The sequence below is a fragment of the Cupressus sempervirens genome, chromosome 10 (genome assembly GCF_028749045.1).
Source record: "Cupressus sempervirens isolate cs-2001-9-10 chromosome 10, ASM2874904v1, whole genome shotgun sequence".
Lineage (NCBI taxonomy): Eukaryota > Viridiplantae > Streptophyta > Pinopsida > Cupressales > Cupressaceae > Cupressus > Cupressus sempervirens.
The window spans coordinates 397,778,735-397,798,170 of record NC_143127.1 but is presented as its reverse complement, the minus strand read 5'-3'; the positions used below and the strand labels follow the sequence as shown (position 1 = coordinate 397,798,170).

Genomic DNA, 19,436 nt, shown 5'->3' with positions numbered 1-19,436 from the left:
TGTGGTATGTCACCTTTTCCCATACACTTTGGGGGAAATGGCATTCAATTGGTACCTCAATCTACCACCAGCATCAATAAGGGATTGGAACTCTTTTGATAGCAAGTTTTTGGAACAATTCAAGATCTATATCAATCCAACTATCCTATATCATCAGTTCATCTCAATTAAGATGGATTTGCATGAGACTATTTCACATTTTAATCATCGCTTCGATAGGATGTATCAAAGAATGGAGTTTCCATACATTGTACCACAAGAGGCTACCATCCATATCTATTTTGGCACAATGGATTCATTAACTTCTATTTTTATAGGAAGGCTCCCACACTGAGACATTGATACCATTGATAAGGTCCTCAAAGAGGTTGTTACATTCACAAAGTAAGTTATAGCTGCTCCAATGCCAACAATTAGATATTTAGGGTATGAGTGTCAAAAGACTACTTTCTTTGAGTAGAAGGAAACTGCATCTACTGAAGTAGGAAACAATATGGCTAGAGATTTTAATTCCATGAAGGAAATGATGTCTCTTTTATCCAATGAACTCATCAAAATAAAGTTGAATTCCTCAAGAAACCAAGGCAATCATCCAAGACAACTTGCTGCCCAAAACAATTGTTCTCAAAATTAGAGCAGAAATTTTGGCCTTTATAGGAACATCAACAATGAGAATAATGGTATTATAGGTATGAGTCTAAGTGAAAATTGTTATGGGTACAATGATGTTTCAAATCAGCCTCCCCAAATCATGGAGGAAAAACTTTTATAGTTTAGTGCAATGGTGTTTGAATCATGTGATAAATCTATAGGAGGACAAAATGATGAAGATGATCAAGAGGTGTTTTTGTTCCCATTCAATGAAGAAATTTTAAGTGTTGATGATTCAATAAGTGTGGATATGCCAAGATATTTTGAGGACACGGAAAATTTTGAATTTCCAAAACTCCATGAAGTTGCAAAAAGTGATGGAATTGTAGAAGATCTTGAGGTTGGTGAGATTTTTGATCAAAAAGTTATCAAGAAGAAGATACCAATTCTTCCTACTATGATGTTGATTCCCCATTGGATAATGATAAGATGCCTCCCTCTAAATAGGATTTTTTATTAGAAGATATGGATAGGGTGCTCAATTTAGTCTCAAGCTTGACTAAGGACATGTCTATTTGTGGGTATTCTACACATATATCAATTCATGCAATAATTGAGTCATGTAGAATCCATTTATTTGGGTTCCATTTTGAAAAAAGTTGTGCTGATTTCTTGTTAGCCTCAGAGATTGCAATGGAGGGAAAGTATGATTTTGAATAGGCTTCTATGGGATATGAGGAAAAAAACATCTTGATCGATGATAGTAATGAATTTTGTAATTTGAAAGGAAGGTTGATGATTGAGTTTTCTAGTCTGAAGGAATCTAAAGAATTTCCATGTGCATGTGAAGTTGTGTGCCATGAGATAAGACCACTAGAATGAGAGATTACAATGTGTGAGTGTACCCCTATCATGCGAGACTAACTAGATTAGGTGATATATTTCCATTATCCCTCTTAGTTTGATAATTTTCAATTCAAATATGATGCTAAAGGTAAGAGAACTTGTTTCTAGATTAATCATGGTCATAGACAAATTAGTTTTTCTTAGGACAATATGTGGTGGTTCATTACTATTTCACATAATGAGAAATCTACTGAAACCACCCCACATTCTTATTATTCAAGGTTTTATGTAGATAAGTTTTTGTTTAAATTGTTTTTTTTTCTTAGCATTTTTTAGTTTTTCTAGTTAGGTGTTAGCTTTCTTTGAGTTAAGTCTTTTTTGTTTAGGTTTCATTTCTTTCTTTTTTCAAAGTTGTGTTAGTCTAGGGGTTAGGTGCACTCAAGATTTATCTTGATGTATCTCATTAAACCACTTTTTTGTTTTGACTTTTGGGAAGAGGTATTTCTTTGTCAAAGTGTTTGAATTATTTTGTTTCTCAATACCAACTAAGGAATGAATGTTACTTGTAGTAATAGGGGACTTTTAGTCTTGAATTCAGTATTGCAAATCGACAAGTTTTCAACACTTTACAAATTTAAGAATTGACTATCTTAAGTTTTTTCAACGCATGGTTGATGGCAACAAGGGATAGTCCAAAACCTACCAGCTCAATAGAAGGGTCTTGTCGAAGGAATTTTGAAGATCAAATTTTAGTGTGAGAGTTTCCAAAAGTTCTTAAAATAGGAGCACAAGGGATATTCACTAAAGATTGAATCTAAGAAATGATGCCAATGTCTTGGCCACACAATATAAGCATGGTCAGGGTATAGAAAGAAAATAAAAAATAAGGGTGTTAAGAATGAAGGATTCTACAAAGTCTAAGAAAGGTAACCTGATTATAGGCTATCCAGTCTCAAAAAAGTTGCTTATTCAGAGCCTTCTCATGGTAGCCAACTGGGAATGTAGAAGAAGTGTCTGCCAGGGCTTCATCAAATTGTGTATACATTAAAAACTTGAATGTTGAATTTTGGCCCTTTATCCACCAGCTATTGAAGCCTATTGGCTCGATTTTGCAAATATAACAATCTAAGACTACCCTCTCATATTTACATGTTAGGGTTATAGTTTCTCTCAAACCTAGAATTGTATTCCCTAATAATTGCTCCCTTACTCTTGATTCTTAATCTTTTTCATGAAAAGTCTGACAACTTGGTAATCTAGCTACCTATTTTTATTGTAAAAGGAATGGACATGCAATAAAGGATTGACCAAACTTATTTAGACCCCAAACTACTAACTTTGAGATTTCTAAAGATAATGCTAATAAAGTTTCTAGTTTTGAAATAGAGAAACCATTCGCACCATTCCCAGGTAACTTTGATAGAATTTTGATTATAGATAATCCTATGAAAAATGGTAAATATAAACTTTCTAATGCTTCCTTAGAAAAGGAATTTGAACTATTGTCAACCCTCTTTATGATACTGAGCTAACTTCTACTAATTATCTCATCTCTAGCTCTAAGATCATCCCAAGTGGTTTTGCCTAGTTAAAATCGATTATTTGTCCATAAGAAAGTGTTATTCTAGTGCCCTTGGTTAAAACGCCAATCAAGCATAATGCTCAACAACTTGCTTTTAATTCTCTACCTAAGAGAGCAGAACTGGTTAAGAATGCCAATCACTCTTTGACTGATAAGAATATGTAGTTGAATGGTTTAAAGTCTTTAGGCAAAGAAATTTCTCTAGATAAAAATAGAAATAAGCCCCCATTTTTTGAAGTCACACATAAAATAAATAAGAAAAGAAAGGGCAATGATAACCAGATATTAACCAATTCTAATGGTTATAAAAATAGACAAGGAGATATTAGTGGTTGCTTTAATAGATTATATAACAAAGGTAAGAACAACCCTAAAAATCATGAACATGATCAATATCCATAGCAAGAATGTTAGAGGCTTGGAGATGAATGATAGAAAATACATTATCGGAAGATGGTGTAGTAAACTTAAACAAAAAGATTTTATCTATTTTAAAAAAATTAAAGTAGTTGGATTTTAGGATCACACTATTTTAAAAATGCTTTGGGATCATGTCAATGTAGTCTACTCCAATCATGAAAGAGGGAGGGGGTAGTTACTATTCTTTATGGCACCTAATTGGGTGGATTATATAAAACTTAATAGAGGAGTTTATCCTTGTTATTGGGCATTATGGATTGTATTCAGTAAAGATGGTCAAAGCTTTGGATTGTGTAACTTCTATGCACCTAATGACTAAAGTGATAGAGTAGCACTATGGGAATGGGCTTCAAATAATTTTCCTAATACTACATGAATATTTATTGGTGATTTTAATATGGTAGAACATAGGGAGGATAAAATAGGATGTAACTCTTTCATTTGGAAAGGCAATGAATTATTCTTCTGGAACAAATTTAAGAGGAAATTTAATGTACTACATCCTTTAGAAGATAGGAAATCAGAATTTTAGGATATATGGTATACTTGGTGCAATAATAAAAAGGGATCTCAAAGGGTTTATTGTAGATTGGATAGAATTTATGGAAACTCCACTCTTCTTTCTTTTTACTCTAATCCTAAGCACTTACCTATCATAGTTACTCTAGGTTCTCTCTCTGACCATTCCCCTATCTTTGCAAAGATTGGGTTGCAAGATGAGACTCTAGTTTCTAGGGTGAAGGTTGAAAAGCCCTTTAAACTTAATATTTCTCTTCTTAAAGACCAGGATACTATTGGTGCTCTCAGGAAGGTCACTAGTATTTATAAGTTGGTTAGTAGTTATGTTCAACCAAGAGAAATGTGGAGAAGATTATTTGATGTTTTGCAAAAGATTTTCTAGATTATTGATAAAAAAGGTATGGAATTAAATGCTGAAGAAACTAGGGCACAGACTAATCTTAACCTAATAGAGAAAGATCTCCATATTAGAATTCAAGATCTAGAGTTAGAAGCTTATTTGATTAAGTCTAACCATTCTTTAAAAAAGATCCAAAACTATAAGATATAAGATTAGGCAGCTAGATCCAAATTGAATTGGAATTTGAAAGGTGATAGGGGGTCCAATATTTCTTCAATATAATCAAGTCAAAGAATAAAAGGGAGCTCCTTGAACACATTCACTATAATGGTGGAAAATCTTCGGATCTAGAGCTAATTCAGTATTATTCTTAGGTTCTTTCATTTGAGATGTCTAATGCTAACTATGAGGCACTCGATAAATGTCTTCAATTAATTCCCAAAAAAGTGACAAAAGATAGTAAAGACTAAAAAATCTTAACAGTTTGGAAGAAATTAAATGGGCTATTAACTCTTTAGCTAATGACAAATCATCAGGATGTGATGGTCTTCCTGTTGAGTTATACAAAACTAACATAAATTGGATTTCCATTGATTTTTTGGCACTCCATGAAAGCTCATTTAGAAGAAGATCCATGGAAAGAAGCATCAATAAAGGCATGATCAAATTGATACCAAAGAATGGTGACAAAGGTAAAACAAAAAATTAGAGACCAACAACATTATTGAACATCTCTTATAAGATCATTGCTAAATTACTAGCTAAAAGCATTGAGAATTTGCTGAATAGGTTTATCTTAGTTACACAGACAGATTTCATTCGGGGTAGGTATATATAGAAAATTTAATAACTAGTTGGGAAGCAATGCATTGGGCTAAGAAGAGCAAGTAGAATGTTGCTATGGTATTATTTGATTTTGAAAGTGCCTATGATAGAATTCAATGGCCTTTTGTTATTGGGATGTTGCAAGCTTTTAGATTTCATGAGTATTTTTGCAAATAGATAAAGGTGTTGTTCAAGGACTCTTCTACTGTCATGGATATGAATGTAACTCTTACTAGCCCTATTCCTCTTAAGAGATCAATTTGACAAGATGGTCATATTGCCTCTTCCTTGTTTTTGATTGTTGTTGATGCTCTATTTTATTTGCTTAGAGATCCCTCCCTTGGTCCTCATGTTAAAGGTCTCCTCCTACCTAATAATGACACTCTCCTAAATTACCATTTTTTTGATGACACTTCTTTGTTCTTAGAAATAGAGAGATTAATTTTTGTAATACCTTGGATAGACTTGGATTATTTGATTTAGCCTAAGGTGCCAAAATTGATCCTCATAAATCTTTAGTTCTAGGTTGGTCTAAACCTCATCGTAATTGGGTTTAGTTTATGTTTTGGCAATGGAAAGGCCCTAATGAGATTTTCAGATACCTTGGTATCCCTTTCGCAGCTAATCCTTCTACTAAAGTTATGTGGGAGTGGGTCTTTGATAAAATTCAAAAGAAACATGTTAAATGGAAAAATCATTATCTCTCTTTGGTATGAAGGGTATGAGTTGCACAAAAGTCTTGTCATCTCATCATATTTACTTTTCTTCTACTTGGTTAATGACTAATTAACAAATGGATAAAATTGAAAAAAAATTGAAAGACTTTATGTGTTCTAATGTGATGGGAAACAAATATATATATATATATATAAACTATTTGAATTGGAAGTGGTGTTGTAAACCCAAGCAGTATGGTGGACTGGGTTTGGAGGACTTAAAAAATTATGCTATTGCTCTTGCCTCTAAGTGGATTCTTAAGGCCATATATGGTAATGAACCTTGGAAAGTCTTAACCAAAAATAAAATTCAATGTTATATCATCTCCAAAGATAAAAATTGGATGAAAATTCCATTCTTTGATTTTATATTAGGTGACTTCAAGATCAAGGTCTTCGGTTCTAATGTTTTTACTACCCTCTATAAGGCTTGGACCCATTCAGGGATACTCTTACCAATTAGAGTTGTTGTTGTCCCTTCTCCATGTTATGTTGTCACACATAGATCAATTTGTTGGGAGTTCTACCTAAATAGAAAACTTGTGGCACTTACAAAAAGTTTCTCAACAAAACATTGGAATATGTTGGGAGTGACTTTAATTAGTGACTTAATTATTGATAATCATATGGGTACTTGGAATGAACTTAGACCTAGATATGGTATCACACAGACTCAAAAGAAAAATTATAAGTTAATTTGCAAGGTACTTGGTTCATGTAACTTTTCCAAGGCTATTGACTCAGATGGATTTTTCAAACAATTGTTGTGGAAGGATATATAATATGCTTGTGCCTAATCCTAAAATATTTTCAAAGAGTGGTCCAAGGGTGGGGATTGTGTTCTCCTTTTGTAAATGGTCTTTCCTTTTTTAATATTTATGGCAATCAAAAGTGGAACCCAAAAAAGTTTTTCTTAAATGGCTTTTATTGCTCAAAAAACTTGCCTTATGATTTAACTTGGAGTTTTTAGGTTTTACTCCTAGTCTTTGCAAATTCTGTGACACAATTGAGTCTTTTGAACATGTTTTCTTTTAGTGTAATTTTGCTAATATGATATGGTCAATTTTTTTTGGCAATCCTATTGTATGGAATTCAAAACCAGGTCTTTCCTGGAGTGAAATTTTAGCTAGATATGTTGAAGATTTTGATGCTAAGTTTAACTCCTTTTGGTTTGTTCTTACATGTGAGATTTTATGATTCCTTTAGAAAGTGAGAAATGAAGAGGTTTTTCTGAAAAAGGATAGAGGACTTACTGATTTTACTTGTAAACTCACACATTTTTTCATTATGTCTCAGGTTTCACTTTCTCTAAAAATCTCTATGGTTCAATTTATGACGCTGGTCAGGGATGGAATGCTACTTACTCATAAAAAAAGGGTCAAGTCTTTCAAAGTATCTTGATGAATTCAATGATACGATGGACCTGAATGATATTAAACAAAATGAAAGAATGATGGAGGATCTATGCATTTCCACTAACACCCAATAGTCTATTCCTAATGTTTCTACTGGTGGAAAGGTTCACCTAACTAATTATTGTTCTAGCAAGATGGAATGATGAATTGTTTGATGCAACATTCTTGCAAGCTTTGGATCCTAATGATGGATGGGGCCCTAACATAAATTAATAGCATGTCTAATTTTGATAATCAGCACTATGTAAATCTTTTGGATATACAATATAAATCTTATATAGTTTTGATACTTATTTAAGTGATACAAAATGGATTGAATAATTGTAAGTCATGTTTGGTGATGATATGGTTGTTAGGTTTATTACATTAATTAGGCTAGTTTTTAAGTTTAGTTTAAATAAATAAATAAGTTAGATATATAGTTGCTCAGAAGTTATTCACTCTCCAAATAGGACTCTACTTCAACCTACCCTACCTTTCATTCAAGTATAGAAACCAACTCAAAACTCACCAATCTTTTTGTAAGGGAAAACAAGGTTATATAAAGTTGTTCACATATCAATGTGATATAATTTAGTATCAATTATGTATTTATCCAAATGTATTTAGAAATTCTGAATCAATAAAATTAGTATTACATATTGTTACTCTTTCATTTGGTATCAAAGCTAGGTACACAGGAAATGCAAAGTTAACCATGAGATGAAAATGTGTTGTTCCCAGTAGTGACGACAATGTTTGTATGCAATAGTGAAGTTTTGAAGCAATACTAATAGGCATTGCATTCATTATAGATGCAAGAGGAATGATTTTGGTTGGTAGAAAGAATATATGTTTCTAACAGTTTGAGGAGTCAAAGAAGACAAATTCCCTATCAGCACATTCAAGAAAATGGGTAAAGGAATTGAATCATTACCAAAGAACACTATCTGTTAACATCAAATTACTATGTGAAAGTGAAGGGAGAAGCATCATTAAATTTAGTTATTGTTCTCTTTCACAATAATATCATGAGCAGTGCTACCGTGTATCTATTTTGTATTCTATAAGATCGTCAATTTGGAGAGTATGTGGTGTTTCTATGATAGAGATTTTTCTTGGCCTCTCATAATTTGTAAATTGCTTTGGTTCATATGTTAGTCAACTTGGAGAACCATTTTTTGCAGCATTGGATGCATTTTCATTTAAAAATTTGTAAAGAGTGTTAGCTTTTCTATTGTGCGTTTTATTTAGGTTGTGTGATTTTCTTTCAAAGAAATCAAGAAGAAATTGGATAAAATGACTACTATTGCTAAGTTTGAAGGTTTTGATTTCTACACTGCCAAGCTTAGGTGTCGTGTGCATGGGTCTGCGCACGAAGGACATTCAGGGTTGGTATGTCTGCCTGACCCATGATCTAATACATATAACATTTGTTTTTATAGCATTTTTTCAAAAAACGCAAATACAAATCACAATGCGATTTGACAAGTTTCCACTGCAGTAATTCAGTCAATTTTTCCATTTAAATATATATATATATATATATGTATATATATATATATGTATATATATATATGTATATATATATATATATATGTATATGTATGTATATATATATATGTGTGTGTGTATATGTATATATATATATATATGTATGTATACATATGTATGTATATATATATATATAATATATGTGTATATATATATATATATAAATTTGCAAAATTTAAATATGAAAATGTAGATCTGGTATCATATATATATATATATATATATATTCCACAGAATATATATATATATATATATATATATATATATATATATATATATATATATATGATTTTATGAGGTTCCTATAAAATATTTTCTCTTTATTTTCTCAATAACTTTCTAATATATTTGGCTACAATTGAACCCTAGCCCCGTGTTCTTTTCAGATTTATGCAAATAAGATTCTCAAATATACTTTAACTACCCATATTGAGAATGCATATAATTTAAATAGAAAAATCCTCAGAAAACACATGGAAAACATGAAGAAGACAGGGGATTGCAAGATGCAGAAATAGGATAAGTAAGATCACAAGAATCTACCTAGATTTTGATGCTAATTCGCTCTTCCTCAGAAAACCCGCAGAGCAAGCTCCTCCCTTCTTCAAAGTTCTTGAGTCCTCCAATGCTCCGAATGCTCTCCATGCTATGTCTAAGCTTTTAGGAATGCCTGAATATAAAGAGCTCTCAGGAAACACCGAGAATGCCTCTAGAAACAGCTAGAAGGTGTCACCAACTAAGCATGTTTCTTTTCCAACCTTCTAGATGAGTCATAGGGTTGTAGACACCAACTGAGTCCATAACATAATGTCTGATAGTTTCAAAACAATACCACTAATCCATCAACATAAGCTAGTCTAACATAGTCTGATAATAATAGCAACAATAAGTCCAGAAAAGATGTGAATGAGGGCAGGCACTACAATAAAATTGAAAAAAAATTGAAAGACTTTATGTGTTCTAATGTGATGGGAAACAAAAAACAAAACAAAAGTTGAAAGACTTGTTGTCCCTTCTCCATGTTATGTTGTCACACATAGATCAATTTTTTTGGGAGTTGTACCTAAATAGAAAACTTGTGGCACTTACACAAAGTTTCTCAGCAAAACATTGGAGTATGTTGGGAGTGACTTTAATCAGTGACTTAATTATTGATAATCATATGGGTACTTGGGATGAACTTAGACCTAGATATGGTATCACACAGACTCAAAAGAAAAATTATACATTAATTTTCAAGGCACTTGGTTCATGTAACTTTTCCAAGGCTATTAACTCAAATGGATTTTTAAAACAATTGTTGTGTAAGGATAGAACAATGCTTAATGAAGTAACAGTAGCAAAACTATATAATATGCTTGTGTCTAATCCTAAAATATTTTCAAAGAGTGGTCCAAGGGTGGGGATTGTGTTCTCCTTTTTCTAAATGGTCTTTCCTTTTTTAATGTTTATGGCAATGAAAAGTGGATCCCAAAAAAGTTTTTCTTAAATGGCTTTTATTGCTCAAAAAACTTGCCTTATGATTTAACTTGGAGTTTTTAGGTTTTACTCCTGGCCTTTGCAAATTCTATGACACAATTGAGTCTTTTGAACATGTTTTCTTTTAGTGTAATTTTTCTATTATGATATGGTCAATTTGTTTGGGCAATCCTATTGTATGGAATTCAAAACCAGGTCTTTCCTAGAGTGAAATTTTAGCTAGATATTTTGAAGCTTTTGACTCTAAGCTTAACTCTTTTTGGTTTGTTCTTACATGTGAGATTTTATGATTCCTTTACAAAGAAAGAAATGAAGAGGTTTTGTTGAAAAATGATAGAGGACTTACTGATTTTACTTGTAAACTCACACATTTTTCCATTATGTCTCAGGTTTCAATTTCTCTAAAAATCTCTATGGTTCAATTTATGACACTGGTCAGGGATGGAATGCTACTTACTCATAAAGACAAGGTCAAGTCTTTCAAGTACCTTGATGAATTAAATGATATGATGGACCTGAATGACATTAAAGAAAATAAAAGAATGATGGAGGATCTATGCATTTCCACTAACACCCAATAGTCTATTCCTAATGTTTCTACTGGTGGAAAGGTTAACTTGACTAATTATTGTTCTAGCAAGATGGAATGATGAATTGTTTGATGCAACTTTCTTGCAAGCTTTGGATTCTAATGATGGATGGGGCCCGAACATAAATAAATAGCATGTCTAATTTTGATAATCAGCACTATGTAAATCTTTTGGATATACAATATAAATCTTATATAGTTTTGATACTTATTGAAGTGATACAAAATGGATTGACTAACTGTAAGTCATGTTTGGTGATGATATGGTTGTTAGATTTATTACATTAATTAGGCTAGTTTTTAAGTTTAGTATAAATAAACAAATAAGTTAGATATATAGTTGCTTAGAAGTTATTCACTCTCCAAATAGGACTCTACTTCAACCTACCCTACCTTTCTGTCAAATATAGAAACCAACTCAAAACTCACCAATCTTTTTGTAAGGGAAAACAAGGTTATATTAAGTTGTTCACATATCAATGTTATATAATTTAGTATCAATTATGTATTTATCCAAATGTATTCAAAAAATCTGAATCAATAAAATCAGTATTCTATATTTTTATTCTTTCATTTCGTATCAAAGCTAGGTACACAAGCAATGCGAAGTTAACCATAAGATGAAAATGTGTTGTGCCCAGTAGTGGTGACAATGTTTGTATGTAATAGTTAAGTTTTGAAGAAATACTCACAAGCATTGCATTCATTATAGACACAAAAGGAATGATTCTGGTTGGAAGAAAGAATACATGTTTCTAACAGTTTGAGGAGTCAAAGAAGACAAATTCCCTATCAGCACATTGAAGAAAATGGATAAAGGAATGGAATCATTACCAAAGAACACTATCTATTAACATCAAATTAATATGTGAAAGTGAAGGGAGAAGCATCATTAAATTTAGTTATTTTTCTCTTTCACAATAATATCATGAACAGTGCTACCGTGTGTCTATTTTGTATTCTATGAGATCGTCAATTTGAAGAGTATGTGGTGTTTCTATGATAGAGATTTTTCTTGGCCTCTCATAATTTGTAAATTGCTTTGGTTCATATGTTAGTCAACTTGGAGAACCATTTTTGCAGCATTGGATGCATTTTCATTTAAAAATTTGTAAAGAGTGTTAGCTTTTCTATTGTGCATTTTATTTAAGTTGTACGATTTTCTTTCAAAGAAATCAAGAAGAAATTGGATAAAATGACTACTATTGCTAAGTTTGAAGGTTTTGAATTCTACAGATGGGAAGATTTTTTCTATCAATAATAGAACTAAATAGGAGGCTAGAGGCAATGGAATTTGGAGGATTTTTATCATCTCGAGCTAGCTTCTCACTCACATGGAAAGCAAGTATTTATGTCCTTGTAAAGTCAGGGCTTGGACGATTCATCCCTAAAGAGAAGAGGGGACTTGATATATTTGTGTCCCTGAAGAAAAGAGGGGGCTTGGCTGCATGATTGTCCTTCTATGGAGCGAGTAGGGGTAGGATTTGAAGAATGGCGTTAGAAACACTTGGAAGAGATGTCACCTTTTAGAGGAAAGGCATCCATGTGCAGACAATTAGTGGTGATTGTTTCTAGGCACCTGAAGAGTCATTAAACATACTCGGAGGGGATGTGGACTTTTGGAGGAAAGGCGTCTTATGTGCAGCACTAGAGGAAGCATCAAGCACACTCCATGGAGATGTGAAATTTTAGAGGAAATATGTTTGAAGTTGGGATATGAGAGCAACTTCAAGATTAAGATTTGCAATATAAAGTTGAGAGAGAGATCTACTTTTAATTATTGGTGAATGAGCTTATTCAAAGTTTCCAGGGGAAATGTTAGACTTATTACATTAATTAGGTTAGTTTCTAATAAGGCGGAATATTAGATTTATTATATTAATAAGGCTAGTTTTAAAGTATAGTTTAAATAAATAAATAAGTTAGATATATAGTTGCTCGGAAGTTATTCCCATAAGTAGTTGTTGTAAGGGAAAACAAAGTTACTTAAACTTGTTCACATATCAATGTGATATAATTCAGCATCATTTCAGTATCAATTTTGTATGTATCAGAATATATATTCAGAAAATCTGAATCAATAAAATCAGTAGTTTATATTTTTCCTCTTTCAATTGTAGCTTTAAAAGTATAACACTTGGTAACTTATGCTAAATAGATCTTGATGAACCTATTGTATTCAGTTTTCACACTATTCTAATATAAATTTTTTCCAGGCTTGCTCAACTCTATTAACTTTGCAAGACATGTTCTCCATTAACAATATCTCAAGGATTAGGCTATTGGTGAAAAATATGCAGAAGACGGAGGCTGGAGACAATGATCATTTGTTGCATGTTGAAAGCATCCTCATGGTTTCTACAAATGCCTTCCAACAAAAAAATACAATACTCTACATTGTATGTATATTGATGGAGTGATGACTCCATGCCACATCACACCCTGACATTATTAATTTAGCATTTATCAGTAAAGAATTTAACACTTAATTCAACAAACTACATCAAACAGAAACACGGTATTTTAATTCCTAAAGTCAATACTATCTTTGCCTCCCTATTATTGATTGACAGTTTCTCTTCAAGATATCCCAACATATGCTTTTAATGCATTGTCAAAAACATAATATTACCTAGATATTTTTACTTAAATAATATAGAGATTAAATCAAATTTCATTATGACAAAAATGTCAACTGTACAGTTTGTAGAGAGGATAGCGGCATCCTTATATAACAGATAAGTGCACATTGTCCTTCATCCACCAAAACCAAAATATAACGAACACCTAATCCAGAAATATACAGAAACCCTAATTTTCTGAATTCATGCAAATAGGAATGCAACTGAGCATTTATTCTAAATTTACGAGTACAATCAATATTAAATGTGTTAACAGGCATCAATTTTATCTGGGAAGGACAAATAAACAATGTCTCCTTTTCTGTAATATATTATTCCACTAAAACATCCATGAAACCCTGAGTCCGATATATGCATTACAAGAGCAATGCAATTATCTCCAGTTTAAATGATATTGAACATCAACATAATGAATTCAACAGCATATAGCAGTTGTAAACACAAGCTAAACTGATAAATAAACACAATAAATTCCATAGTATATAACGATTCCAAAGACAAACCAACGGAACCAGCAATTATAAATATGCATTGCAGAAACAGTAAATAGATCTGCTCTCTACACATTTATTTAATACTCCAAAGCCATTATTCATCAGTAGTTAGGGCCTCAGGCATACAATATGACACAAAGTGCTTTCTAGTCATGGCACGCATTTAGCAGAAGAGACTGTCATGGGAAATTTATAAGTTTGTGCATAAACGAAGGACACAGAGCCTCCGGCCGTTATGGGCTTCCCATCGTTAACAAGGCAGTCATTGATACTCAAACGCTTGAAAAACCTTGGGTCAATCCATATGGCAGAGGCGAAGGATCCACAGTCGAGATGTATTTGTGCAATGGAGCAGCCTGTGCTGCACACATTCGCTACTGTCACTGTGTATGATGGTGTAATTTGGTTTGGCATCGGAGAGTTGGGGCTTTGATTAACTACTATGTTTTTCTCGCAAGCCGGAACCAGTTTCTCCGCGAATCGACCTGCAAATTTAATTATACCCATCAAATTCCTAGCTATGAAAAAATACATAAGGTATTTCAAGGATTTGACTTACCCACACGATCCAACAGCCTACGGTTTGTGTAGCTTAAAGTCACAGTGTCATTTGTCACATTGGACGCCACCACGGAGCGTGAATCTTGCATTTCTGAAAAGCCTGCATATATCACAAATGAGTTATGTGGTCTAAAAAAGTTGAAGTAAAAAGCTTAGAACTGCATATTGATGGTGTAAAATTGGTACCCGAGACACCCTTGAAGAATATGAGGAGAACAAAGAAGGCGGACACATTGATCAAGTTCAGCATCGTCATCGTTCCTGTGAACACTTTGGAATTACATAGCAGTTTGCCTTCCAGTGGTTTATATAGCAATCTAGCCACATCACACGCCGGTATGCTTGTGCAGCCGACCGCAAGGCTGTTTAACAGTTATTTTTAAATAATATTTAAAACCACAAGACATTATATAATTATTTTCAACTAATTATTAAATAGTAAATAGCTGTCATAATTTTGCTTGTTTTGGGCTATGATTATTCAAAGCAGCGATTATATTGTTGTTTCTAAATCTTCTCTTTGCTTTTATTGGAATCATTGGAATCAGGGCCCTCTTCCCACTGAATGGGGTCTTCCCACTGACTTAATTAAAAACATTATTAAATTTATATTTAATCAAAAACATTATTTAGTTTCTTATTGTATTTTCTATAGGTTATACGATTGCAATCAGTTGTACTTAACTAATTATTAAATTTTTCTATGTCAATGAATATTTTTCATTTTAATTTTAACATTTAATTTTTGTAATGGTTTTAATGAAATTTTTAATTTTTAAAATTTAAAAATTTATTTTACTTGAATTTCATTGACTTATAAATTTGGGTCTTATAGGAACAGATTTTGAGAAACCATATTTTGTTATGTAAAACTATTATATCAATAATTTGTTATAACATACAATGATTTTAATTAAATATTTTTCTTTCTTGTCATATATTGTATGAATAATATTTTTTTAGTTTAAATAAAATATTAATAATTTAAATACAACTTTAATTATTTATAATGGTACGCTGACATGTATATTTAATTATAAATTATAATTTTTCTATTAAAAATATTTTTTATCTAAATCAAAAATTACATTTTTAATGTAAAAGTATAATTTATAAATTTATACAAATTAATCAAATTTATAATAAATTAATAAAATTATATTAAAATTTACCAAATTTAGAGTCAATCTTATTCAATCTTAAAAATGACACAATTTTTCCTAATGGTTAGTTTAATAGTTTAGTGGGTTGAACCGTGAACCTACTGAACTGAGTAAGAACCTTGTTGGCATGTGGCGCAGACCTATAGAAGTCAAGAATTCATGTTTCGTATGACTCCTTTTCCTACATAAATCAGTTGTTAAAAAACTAGATGGTAACATTAACATTTGTTCCTTTTGTAGAGAAGCTTGTAGAATTTTTGGGCCTAATTGTGCACCATGGTTTAATATTCTAAAAGTATTAACTGGTCACTCCCTGCACTTAACATTTATGATAAAGATGAAAACATTTTTAAAGGTAGTTCTCTTAGGAAATCTCTTTGGAAATTTATGTTCCTTAATATTTCTGCTACCATTGAAGTTGATTAAAACTCATTTGCTAATCTCCTAGGAGATAATAGATAATGATGTAAAAGAAAGAATTGACATAGAGGCAATAATTTCTAGGCCATCAGTAGTTTTCTTTTTGTATTTCGATATATTGGAAATTATACTTCTATGTAACCAGTGTGTTAATATTTTCTACAAGGTTGAAACTAATTGATAAGCTATCTTAACAAGCACTTTATTATTATATATTATGTTTTAATTATAATCAATAAAAGAAATAGTTTCCTAGGTTTTTTGGTTTAATATAAAAAAAATTATAAAAATCATATAAAAAACAATCATATATTTATGTTACAAAATAATAAAAAAATGTTCTTGTTGTTTACTATTTTTTCTTTATATTATACAAAATAAAAATGCAACTTTAGAATTATTTATTTATACTAATATAAATTAGACTATTTTAATTTTGAGCAATTTTGTTTAAAATTGAAATTTTGAATTAAAATATTAAAACTCAATCTTGTTGCTAGTGTACCAGAAAATAATGGTGTTTGAAGATTCTAATATAAATAGTGTTTGAAGATGATTATCATACTTTAGGCATGAAAATGGCATTTTTAAAAGTTTTTTGATGAGTTGGTAATCTACGATAGAATGTATAATCATTATTACCATTATTAATATGATATTACATGTTATGGTATATAATATTATTACATGTAATGCATAGAAATATAGTACTATGTTTTTTGAAAGGGATCATACATAATACTATGATATGTTTCAAATTCTCCCTTTATACTCATTGACTCTTTAACTTATCCAAACCTTGGCGGATGTACCTATGACTACTTCTATGTGTAATGAAGGAGTTGCTTCTATAAGGTCCTCTAGTCTTTTTTTTATTATGGGGTGTTCTATATGGTTATCATCCTATTTTGGTTGAGGTTATGGCTAGTCCTACAAGGTATTGCTTTTTCAAAGAAAAAGCTTGAAAGGATATTATCAGTACTTTTGGTTCCCTTTTATCCCCAACTCTCATTAAATTGCATATGCTCACTTGCTACAAAAAGAGCTTCCTTATGTAATTGTGTGCCTTTTCTTTGTTGAGCAATACTACAATGACATATGCTTCCTTGTAGATATTGATTATACTTACATCCAAGATTTTGTATCTAGGATTAGATGGCTAAGGCCCCTAGGCTACAAAATTAATGTTGATGAAGCCTCAGATGCCATCACTACACTCTTTGCTAAAGAAGTTGACAAAAGTGCCAAGATATTTGGAAATTATGATGTTGTGAAGTCAAAGGTTGAGATGGAATTGAAGACAACCTCTACTTTAAAAAAGAAGGAAAAAATGGTAAAGAAACTGAAGGCCAAGTTTGGAGAAGGTGGAGGTGATGATGAAGAAGAAGATGATGAAGAAGATGAAGAGGAAGAAGAGGAACAAGGTCAAGAACCTTTAGCTTTGGTCCAAGGCATGGGTGAGGACAAAGAAGAAGAAGGTGCTAAGGAAGAAGAAGCCAAGGAAGGACCAGTAAAGCCAAAACCTAAAAAGAGGAAGGCTAAGGCACAACTTGCAGCCAAACCAAAAGTAAAAAGGTCTACCAAGCCAAGCACAACAAAGACAACTGCTCCAACAAGAAGGGCTAGTACAAGGGCCACTACTCAAAAGGCCAAAGAGCAGGCAAGTGAGAAAACAAAAGAAACTAAATAGAAGAACCCAATTCAAAAGAAACAAAGAAGAAAATACATTGCCCAACCCATAACAAATGATGAAAAGATAGAGTCAAAAGATAAAAGCTAGTTTAGGGATGTAATTCATGCACCTAAATCTAATCTTGAGAATATATGTGATAATGTTAAGGATAATGCAAACATGACAGGCTTGAAGAATATTGATTTTGAAAAACTTAGTAGAGAAGAGAAAAATAAGCTAGAAGAATCAGGATATGCCATGAAGTCTAAACTCAAGAATACTCCATTTGAATTAGACAACACAATGTCCAAGGAGTTATACACCATTGTAGAAAATAAGTGGAATTATTTCTTAAACTTGGAAAAGAAAATAAGGGAATCAACCCTAGTCCAAGTGATGCTTGAACTAAAAAAAGGGAAAATTATCAAGGCCAATAAGAAATATGGTAGCATTTGTGCATCTACATATAGGGCATTCAGTATACTCCAGAACAACATTGAAGATGTTGTACAGAAATCCACTCAAAATGTGGAAATTGATATATGGATTGACAACTATCAAAGCAAGAGAAGAGGATCCCTTTGATGGAAGAAATGATGGAAATGAAGAGAAATAAAAGGAAGAGGAGATAGAAAAAGAAAAATAAGACACCACTGTGCTGGAGACACAAAAGAAAACAGGTGAAATGGCCATAGCTGAAGAGCAGTAAATAGAACAAAGTGTGTAAGACACACAAATGCCAGCCATGAGAACTCCACATGATAAAACCACACCTACAAAAACCATAATCGTAAATGATTTTTGTGATATCTCACCTTAGAACATCAATCCATTAATTGTAGAGGACCTAAAGAAAATCCTTGACCAATCCACACTACAAGCTAGATTGTGTGAGAATCTTGTGTTGGTTAGTATTGAAGAGCTTCAGAAGGCAATAGCTAATATAAAAAAGGATAAGGTGAATACACAAGAACCACATTCTTCCATCCCTCCAACTACTAGTGCTCAACCTCTAGTGCAAACATCAGATGATACATCTACAAAGCCTGACACTACTGTAAAAGTTGTCATGGTTGAACAAAAAATTGACATTACTCAAGAGGATAAAGGTTTAGAAACACAAATAGGATAGGTAGAGATATCTATACCTGATACACAGACACAAGGAGTAGGTCAAATAATAGTAATTGACCAAAGTAGAACTGATGAAGAGGACATACCAAAGGTGAAGAAGCAAGAAGTCATACAAACATTGGTAAATCTACCAACATTTGGGTCTCCTACAAAAGTCCTTCAAAGACCAAGCACTGATGTAACACCATTACATATTTCAGCACCAGGCTCCAGCTCAACCAAGGTTTCCAAGGTATTTCACTATGGAGATGCAATTTTAGATGAAGAAATAGTGATACCTATATATGACTATGCAACCATTACACTAGAGTGAATAGGCATAACACAAGAAGCCTTAGAAAAGAAGAAACAACAAGAAATACTCAGAAAGGAGTATTAAAAAAGGCAAGCATTAAAAGATATTAAAGACATATTTTTAGATGCTTTTAGCTTGTAAACACCTAATGAACCAAAACCAATATTAGAACAATTATCAAAAATTGTGGAATAGGTGAA

General features: G+C 32.0%; 1 protein-coding gene across 1 annotated transcript in view; it reads right to left on the bottom strand.

The window, feature by feature from the left end:
- Positions 1–14,141: 14,141 nt before the first annotated feature.
- LOC149534352 (protein TAPETUM DETERMINANT 1-like) overlaps positions 14,142–19,436 on the bottom strand; it is a 30,714-nt gene continuing 25,419 nt past the window's right edge. The window contains exons 3-5 of the mRNA XM_089806013.1: positions 14,739–14,914; positions 14,551–14,652; positions 14,142–14,476 (exon numbers count right to left, since the gene is read on the bottom strand). Of these exons, the coding sequence (XP_089662139.1) occupies positions 14,142–14,476; positions 14,551–14,652; positions 14,739–14,914 (613 nt within the window). The remainder of the gene's footprint in view (positions 14,477–14,550; positions 14,653–14,738; positions 14,915–19,436) is intronic.